Raw genomic sequence first — 9983 nt, forward strand, 5'->3', positions numbered from 1 at the left:
ATTGCTAAAGTGGGGAATTAGATCTAAGAACACATATTTTCATGAAATTTTTGCAGTGAAATTTCTCTAGTGTGGACCGGGACCTACAGTATTCTGGGCATAAGTTGAATGTTTTCACTAAGCTCCGATGGAGATGAAATTTTTATCACAGGTATATCTCGTCACCCTGATCACAAATATGTAAAACATTTGTTGCGGAAATCCATACTTCGAGATAGGGGTCTTTAAATTTCCAGAAGTTCCCTTGTAAAAAATGTCACCTAATAACACAAAAATTTAAAAATTTTGCAAGATTATTTTTCGCAGCCAACACAAAATTAATTAATTCACTAAAAAAATTCGGCGCGCGCCATCCTCGCTCGAATTGACAGCGGCGCATTTTTAGCCGATTTGAGCCGATGTAGTCGGCGGCGGCTAAACCCGTAAAAATGATCGGCGGCGACGCGCCGCCGTCTGAAAATCGACTCGCTTCCACCTCTGCTCTACACGCGTTTTTCTCACTGTTGTTTTTTTTCTACCTGCAAAAAAATAAATATTAGTAGGAATAGAGCACGTTTTTAGTTGGAAAATAAAATACAGTTTTTTAAACTGTTTCGTCGTTCTATTTGCAAATTCTATTTGCAAAACTGTTAGTTTTACTCCCCGCCGTTTGCAATGGGAGTACCAGCATTCTTCCGATGGCTTAGCCGCAAATATCCGAGTGTTATTATAGAATGCGTGGAAACTAAAGAAGTTGACCCAGAAACGGGCAAAAATATTTATCCAGATGCTACACTGCCCAATCCGAATGGCATTGAGTTCGATAACCTGTACTTGGATATGAATGGTATCATTCATCCATGTACACATCCGGAAGATAAACCAGCCCCCAAAAATGAGGATGAAATGATGGTCGCCATATTCGATTGCATTGATCGTTTGATGAACATTGTGAGACCGCGCAAGGTTCTGTATATGGCCATTGATGGCGTGGCACCAAGAGCCAAAATGAACCAGCAACGTTCAAGACGTTTTAGGGCGGCCAAGGAATCGGTTGAGAAACGTTTGGAAATGGAGAGAATACGCAGTGAGCTGCTGGCCAAGGGATGTATACTGCCACCGGAAAAGGAGAAGGGAGAACATTTTGATTCGAATTGTATTACACCGGGAACACCGTTTATGGAAAGACTGTCGCAGTGCCTTCATTATTATGTGCACGATCGTTTGAACAATAATCCAGCCTGGAAAGATATCAAGGTCATATTGTCGGATGCCAATGTACCAGGAGAGGGTGAACACAAGATTATGGATTATATAAGAAAACAAAGAGCCCAACCAGATCATGATCCAAACACCCAACATGTACTTTGTGGTGCCGATGCTGATTTGATTATGTTGGGTTTGGCTACCCATGAGCCCAACTTTACCATCATCCGTGAGGAATTCTTACCGAATAAACCCAAGCCTTGTGACATGTGTGGACAATTTGGCCATGAAATGGACAAGTGTCAGGGTCTAAATGCTGCCGGCATGCAAGATGTAACAAACTTTAAGCCCGATGTACCCATTGGATCGGAAGTTAGATTTATTTTTGTACGCCTAAGTGTACTTAGAGAATATCTAAAGAAGACTTTGGAAATGCCTAATCTCCCATTCAAATATGAGTTTGAAAGAGCTTTGGATGATTGGGTCTTCATGTGCTTCTTTGTGGGTAATGATTTCTTGCCGCATTTACCATCTTTGGAGATACGAGAAGGTGCCGTTGATCGCTTGGTGGAGCTGTATAAAAAATGTGTTTATCGCACCAATGGTTATTTGACAAACTCCGGTGAAGTGGATTTAGATAGAGTGCAATTGATCCTTACCGATTTGGGAAATATGGAGGATCAGATATTCAAGGAAAGACAGAGGAAAGAAATACAATTTAAACAACGCGAAAAAGCAAAGAAACGGCAGGAAGCCAATGCTTACAATGCTGCCGTTATGGAACAGTCTGGCTCTTTCAAGTTGAATGCATTAGGCAAGGGTAACAATCCGCTGCCCATAATTGACAACTACAAACAGAATGCAGCCAACTTAAGAAAAGGTGGAAAGCGAACTGCTGCCCAGGCTGGTCTGGACGATGACGAAGAGGAAGAATATGTAAATGACGAGGTCCGTTTATGGGAGGATGGTTTTAAGGATCGTTATTATGAATCTAAATTCGATGTTGGCGGAGAAAATCTGGATTTCCGCTACTCCGTGGCGTTGCAATATGTTCGGGGCCTTTGCTGGGTACTCAAATACTACTATCAAGGCTGTGCCTCCTGGGATTGGTATTTCCCATATCACTATGCACCATTTGCCTCGGATTTTGTCAACATATCGGGTTTGTCAACACACTTTGCCAAGGGCTCCAAACCGTTCAACCCCTTGGAACAGCTTATGGGTGTGTTCCCTGCGGCAAGTAGTAGCCATGTACCGAAACCTTGGGCCACCCTTATGCATGACCCGCATTCGGATATTATAGATTTCTATCCGGAAGATTTCAAAATTGATTTAAATGGCAAAAAATATGCCTGGCAAGGTGTTGCCCTGTTGCCGTTTGTCGATGAAAAACGTCTGTTTAAGGCTTTGAAACCCTACTATGGAATGCTGACCGAGGAGGAAATCAAACGTAACAAGCGTGGCGACTGTAGGCTATACATTGGTGATGGTCATTCGTTCTTTAAAACTTTTAAAAAATACTACACAAAGAACACATTTGCTGACACGCCAGAAATTGAAGTTCTTATGGATGGTATGGCCGGCACAATATTGGAAGCTGACGATAATGTGCCGATTGGCGGTACCCTGCCTTCACCGATTATGGGTCTATACGATATCACGGAAAATAAAGTGGTTACGGTACGTTTTAGAGATCCACTGTATGATGAAGATTTCATATTCCCAGCGAAACGTTTGAAGAATGCCATTGACCCACCAACAGTTTTGGCACCTGAAGGACGTGATTCGAATTATAGACCACGTATTGGTTTCAATAATAACATGCCACAAGCCTATATCACGCAAGGTGGTCATCGACATTTGAATCATGCCATGGGTGGTGGTGGCAGCGGCGGTGGCGCTCAGCAAGGAGGCTATCAAAATCAATATAATACCCAAGGTTTCAACTACAACAACATGAATAATAATTACAACAACAATAGAAATTCGGGTTATGGCCGCGGAGGAGGAGGAGGTGGTGGTGGCGGACGTGGAGGTGGTGAGTAAAGAATTTTTTGTTTTTAAATATTTTTGTTTTCACTGTAGGATTTCCTTGAGTTTTGAGTGGAATTAAATGTAGTCTGGAGTATGGATTTGTTTTAAAAAAGACATATAACGATATGTCAGGAAGTTGGAAGCATTGCTAGTGAGGGTGGCCGATGTTCTCCGAAGACAAGAAGGTTACTTTATCTGCACCCCAAGTGCTGCCGGCTAGGGACTTGAGCACCTTGTCCAGAAAGCTCTGGCATGCGACAGGAGAACATACTGTCGAATGTGACTCCTTGAATTTTGGTGTAGTTTATGGTCGGAATTATATATACTTCCATCGACCATGAAATTAAATTCTCTTCTCACCTGTGCCGTCCGTAGATTTAGTGGCGAATATTTGCATATCCCTCGCGTGGAAAAAGGTGGCAAGATCGGTCAAATATGTGATCAGACTTTCACAAATGACATCAGGGAAGGTACCTGACGCCTACTTTACGATCTCAATACCGTCTGGAGGGGGCGGGATACAGGACAGGTTGAGGTTGAACAGTTCCGGAGATATCACTCACCTTGGGGAACATCCTGTTTTACTCTACGGGGCTTGGAATTCTTATCCCTGAATTCCACGGGTCCACACATATAACTGACTTTCCAACGTTTCAAACTTGGCCGGAGGGTTGTCTCCTCGATGTCCTCAAACAGCGTGGAGTGCTCAACAGTATCAATAGCTTTTGATGAAACTTGCACTTCTATTTAAACAAAAACGGAATGACGGGACTGGTTCCGAATCGTCAGTTGCATTGTATTCGTGCATGAAACTAGGAGTTCTTAAATCGAGTTCCATACTAGAATAATTTTATGAAATTGCAGTAGTGGGGAAATCGATCTAATAATCCCTAATTTCATGCACGAATACAAAGCAACTAACGATTCGGATATCACCTACGTTATTTTCTACAATTTTCTTCTACTTTTCGCTAATTATACTTTTAAAATACTTTAAATGTTTTAAGGATCACTTAGTAGGGCGAACAGAATCCTATATCATTCATATGACTTTTTGGAAGTACTAGATACTTTTAAATATTGTTATCAATTTACCCCCTCTCTTTCTCCTTTAAGGCCCTGTTTATGGTGGAGCTGGACGAGGTGGTGGTGCCGGTGGTGTACAACGCTTCCATCCGTATGGTCAGCAGGGTGGACGACAACAACAACAGCAAGGACGTTTCCCACCAAATCAAGGAGGAGGCGGAGGAGGTCATGCTTCGTCGTCGTATCAAAACCGAAACTATCAACAACAAGCGAATCGTCGGCCAAACAACAATAACAATAATTTCCCACAAAATCAGTTCAATAAAAATAGTGGCGGCAATAATTGGTCAAGAGGAGGTGGTGGCGGCGGAGGCGGTGGTCGTAGATACAATTAATTGTATTTTATAATTTCCTTCTTTTTGCTACTATCCTCAACCATTCTCTTTTAACTTAAAAACAATTACCTTAACTTAGAACAATGAGTTAAACCTTTGATAGTTTCCAAAACTTAGTTTTTAATTGAAGAATCCTACCTAAAATCCATCCCTTCTGCGCGCACATTTTTCAAAGGGAAGAAAATCCCTATCTTTGGAAATATTAATTTCAAATATTGGCTATCAAAATTTACTTAATTTTTTCTGTTACTTTCTTAGATAAAGTATTGAAAATTGCACCGATTTCTAGACGATAAATGATTAAAAGATTTTCTTTTCTTTAAATTTTAATTTTCAAATACGATTTTGTTTCGTATATCACAACCCCCTGTGTATGTTTGTATGTATGAAAGATTATGAAAATACAATAGACATACCAATTTCTATATGATTAAGTGCATAGAATTAAGAAGAAAATAGTTTGTAATTTAAAAGAAAAACAAATACCACAAACACACACACACACAAAATACATTTTGACTACATCTTGTATAAAAAGGACAGAATGTTGTGGTAACACATGTTTTTAATAAAGAAAATAATTTAAATTACAAATACAAAAAATAAGTACCATTACTGTTTTGATTTATTCTTTAAGACACAAGAAGGTGCGCAAGACATTAAATTCGAGAATTTGTCTAGCAGGGCGAAGAGAAGAGAGCTACGTTGCGTTAGATCTCTTGCCGATGATGAACCACCACAATTTACAATGGATGATGTTGCGAAAGTCATCCGGAACTTTAAATCATCCAAAGCATTGGGACCTGATGGAATATTTGTCTTAATACTTAAACAGCAGGATGCGTCCGAGTATCTTACCAAAGTTCTGAACCTGTCGCTAGCCACACACATCGTTCCCGATTTTTGGATAATGGGCAGGTCCCGCTACTGAAGCCAAACAAGGATGCCAGGAAAGGTGAATTATACAGGCCGATTTCGCCTTTGTCGCCCGCATCAAAGATCCTTGAGGCTTTACTTCTCCCCATCGTCAGAAATAGCTATCCAGTTGCCGATCATCAGCATGGGTTACGTAAGCAGGACAGCACGAAAACAGCGCTGCACTCCATCTCCACACATATTAGTCGAGGACTCAACAGAGAAGCCGTGCGTTAGAACAGTGATGGTGGTGCTCGACTTATCAAAATCCTTTGATACTGTCAAGCACTCCAGCCAAGTCTGTGGAGTCTTCAGCCAACATGTCTTCTTCGGACCCAAATCCACAGTAAAAATATGATACTTTTTCAGAGCAGAAACCCGATACGAATCCCCGAAAAACAATTTTGATGAAAAATTTAAATATACGTTAAAAATTTAATCATAAATGTTACATTCATATAAAGTCAGGGATTTGATAGTTATAGTAAGAGTATATTCTTCATCAAAAAGCAAGGGATTGTTATGTAAGAATACACAGATATTATTCTTCCAAGTTTTCTGCATTTTTTAAAGAAGGCCCGATTACAGGAAAACTATACGTTTTAGAGAAAAAATTGTTTTTTAAAAAATGCTTAAAAAGGCCCAAGAATATCATTTTCATATAAAATTTTAAGTTTTCGCACAAAAACAATTCTCGGCGCTAAGTGGGTTAAAGAAAAATTATTATTTTTGAAGACAAGAGTTCGATGTATTCAATAAGCCCACAAAAAATATGAAGACTGAAAACTAATTTTCAGACATTTGGATATTGATGGGCGCAACCTTCAAAATACCAAAAACCGGTAGGTACGGTTCCATGGGGCTTTATGAAGGCGAGGACCTACACTGACAGGTGGAGTGTTATATACCCCCAACGAACACTAAATACCAATTTCCAGCCATTTAGGTGTGATAATGAGGCTAAAACCTTTAAAATACCGAAAATCGGGAGGTACGTTTCTATGGGGGCTATATCAAAACGTGGACCGAACATCCCAGTATTTTGTCCTCGACATTGTAAGTCAACAATATGTACGTGTACCAAAATTGATGCACCTACGATAACTCCTTATATTTTTGGCCAAAGTTAATATGAACTTGCCATATGAACTGTATGGTGTATAAAGGGTCGATAATGGATGGCAACCAAACTTCAGTTGTGTTGCCGACAGCAAATTTAATAATAGAAACTTCCATTTCCGCATTGAAATTCATACTAGCTCTGTTCCAGAACTAAAAAGTTTTTACAACTTTTACACATTTTGCGTTCCCGTACACAAAATTTATATGAAAAACGTTTACGACTTTTACAACTTTTACCACTTTATAAAGTACGGGAACAGGCCAACTATTTTACAATTAAATTAATAGCTACAGGTTCCAAAAATTGATATTGAATGAATTTGATACAATTAATTGCATGATTTTCTCTTCTGGCAACGCAACTACAGTTGAGTTGCTATCCATAATCGACCCCTAAAGTAAAGGAACGCTTTTCGAGTAAAAAGTGGTTTAACTTGAAGATTCTTGAACGTAAAGGAACAGAGCTATAATTACCATCGCAAGATGTTCTGGAAGGACATTTACACAAATATTATTTGTCAAGCCCTAGTCCATGCTTTTGGTAAAGAAATGTTTGTTTGCCAACATTGCTAATAATCTATCAAATTGGTGGCTCATTTATGACTAGGAATGCATCCTCCAAAATTCAACTTCCAATAAATTGTTTTGTAACATTTTCACAATTTCTTAATATTTTATTACAAAAACAATGGGGGCTGGAAAAATTTCCATCCTTCAACTACCAACAATGAACTTCACGCCGAAGTTTGTTGCGCAAATGATTTCCCCGTGTAGATTATATGGTTCTCTTTAGTTTTAATTTAAAAATTCTTTCAAAAACGAACAAAAATAACGAATTTAAAGAAAATCGAAATAATCGAAAAAATCGAAAATTGTTTGAATTTTGAACAGACAACGAAGCCGGTGTTATTTTGAATTTGTGTATGCCGAAGGCGGACAATAATTGGTCTGTTCCAGTACTGCAAGAATCTAATAATTTTTACTATTTTTTCGATAACATAAAGGAAAAATTGTTATCGTAGTAAAAAGTAGTAGCTTCTTGCAGCTTCTGGAACATAGCAAATATTTTTTAGAATTTTAAAATTATTTTTATTGTGTGTGAAAAAGTCTAATGCGGCCCATACACTGTGGGCATGCAGGACAGCATTTGTAATAGTATTAGTAAATTTTGAAGTTTTTGTCAATGTATTTGGGAGTAGTTTTGGCAGGATTGAAATCAAAATAGTTTTGATTTTGTAAATGAAACCATTTCAATCCGATGAATTTTGTTCATTTTCCAAAAAATCAAAAGACAGTTTTTGAAAATAACAAATATTGTTTGTGACGGAATTATTTTTTTTTTTTTTTTGAAACTTCAACTAAAAGTCGCTTTTTGGAGGAAAGTTTATCGTTTTTGGAATATGGATTGAAAAAATGCCACACACTATTCAATCACACACGTACACAAGGGGTTCATCGGCAGTAGCAGTTTGGCAGTAAATGTATGGGCCGCATAAATAATAAGAACAAGGATACAATAACGGCGAATTTTTAAGCGTCAATGCGAAAGCTTTTAGAGTCTTCTTTTGTAGACAGAAAACCTTTTAAGATCTTCCCTACTAGACAGAATACCTTTTAAGGTCTTCCCTAGTAGAAAGAATACATTTTAAGATCGTCCATAGTACACAGAAGACATTTTAAGGCCTTCCATAGTAGACAGAAGACCTTTAAAGGTTTTCTATGGTAGACAGGAGAATTTTAAAGGTCTTTTTTTAGTAGATAGAAGACCTTTTAAGCTCTTCTATAGTAAACAAAGGTCCTTCTAAGGTACATTGACCGTTTTGACCAACATCGGCTTGGAAATATAGCCAGGCCCCATGGCTTTGATTGATTTGGAGTGCTTCAGCATTTCATCAGTCAATCCCATTCTGTCACTCCTTTATATTCATTTGCAACAACAAGAGTGATGAATTGCCAATATAGGTGAACCTTTAGCCGCATCCACATTTGAAGTATTCCAGTTAGTGCATGGTATACCATGCAGATTGTGTTTATAAAGAAATTTTATTCAACTGAAGATCAATATTTTCCAACCTCTTTATAACCGCCAATTGGAATTTTATATCTTCCACCATAGTATGGAGGGTATATTAAGGGGTCGATTTTGCATTACCACTAAACTTGAGTTGCGTTGTCAATTGTCAGCACAACTGAGATGAAATGTTGTATCATTGTTATCAACCCAACTGGGTTGTCGATAAACATGTTATCGATCAGTATTTTTTCAAACTTGTGAACTCTAAAATCCAAAGGGCACAATTCGCAAAAAAAAACTATTTTAAAATGATAAGTTCAGTGGAATTATTTTTTGATGATGAAGAAAATGTACAGGACATGACATATATTAGAAGAAATATGAGAGACAAGTCGTATCCATTGGAATTGCCATCTGCACTGCAAGTTGAAACTCATGTTGGAAAGATCTGTATAATCAGTAAATTATTTTAGGTTTAAGGAGTATTTTCGATTGAAAAGGATGCCGTAGTTTACATTGTGGAAACGTTAAAAGATGACTTCAAAGTAAGATACAGATCAACAGAAATACCCCCGCTGCGTTGAGATTTTTTGTGGAGGGAAGTTTCCAAAAGTACTATGGCAATGATTACAGCAATTGCATGGCTCAATCTACATTGTCGAACGTATCGAAGGAAGTTGTCCACTTAATAGAGGACAAATTGTGCCAAAATTGGATCGTTTCGAAGTTGACTTAGGAGGAAAAAAGACAAAACAAAAATAATTTTTATTTAAAAACGAAATTCCCTGGTGTTGTCGGCTGTATAGATGGACCCATGCGCACATTGGATTTGCACCCAATTTATCAATTAATATTTCAAACTGTTGTTTATTGTTATATTCACCATATTTTTGAAACGCAAAATTAATTAGTCATGCAAATAATCAACAATTGTTAAAAAAAACATTTTTTTCCTTTCAATTTTACTTCTTGTTTCTTCAAAAATATTCACTGCAACTGATAAAAACTGGTTGCTGAAAATGACGAACCGGCGTCAACTGAGATTCGCAACTTTATTTGAAGGTTGCCATACATAAAGTAATTTTGACAACTGGCAACTCCACTCAACGATAATTGCTATCGATAATCGACCCCTAAGTTTGTTTTTGCATTTGTAACGCTTTGAAATATTCATTTTCGACCCTAGAAAATATATACTTGATCAGTAGTGGGATTCTGTAACTCATTTTTGCTGTTACCGATAAAAATCGGTCAAATTAAATCGCAAAATTATGACTAAAAACATAAAGAAA

The 9983-nt window shown here is 37.9% G+C and overlaps 1 protein-coding gene across 1 annotated transcript; it reads left to right on the forward strand.

Annotated features, from left to right (window-relative positions):
* The first annotated feature begins 435 nt into the window (after positions 1 to 435).
* On the forward strand, positions 436 to 5243 carry Rat1 (5'-3' exoribonuclease 2 Rat1). The gene is made up of 2 exons (XM_073969275.1): positions 436 to 3223; positions 4336 to 5243. The coding sequence occupies exons 1-2, from the start codon at positions 655 to 657 to the stop codon at positions 4638 to 4640; spliced, it is 2874 nt and encodes a 957-aa protein (XP_073825376.1). The 5' UTR covers positions 436 to 654; the 3' UTR covers positions 4641 to 5243.
* The last annotated feature ends 4740 nt before the right edge of the window (positions 5244 to 9983 follow it).

The sequence above is a fragment of the Musca autumnalis genome, unplaced genomic scaffold (assembly GCF_047663935.1).
Source record: "Musca autumnalis isolate F117 unplaced genomic scaffold, ASM4766393v1 scaffold_2, whole genome shotgun sequence".
In the NCBI taxonomy this organism is placed as follows: domain Eukaryota; kingdom Metazoa; phylum Arthropoda; class Insecta; order Diptera; family Muscidae; genus Musca; species Musca autumnalis.

Bases quoted from the DNA above. Each gene is read 5' to 3' on its own strand.
- Rat1 (XM_073969275.1), top strand. From the start codon at position 655: ATGGGAGTACCAGCATTCTTCCGATGGCTTAGCCGCAAATATCCGAGT. The intron at 3,224-4,335 runs GTGAGTAAAGAA...TTCTCCTTTAAG, and splicing joins TGGTGGCGGACGTGGAGGTG to GCCCTGTTTATGGTGGAGCT.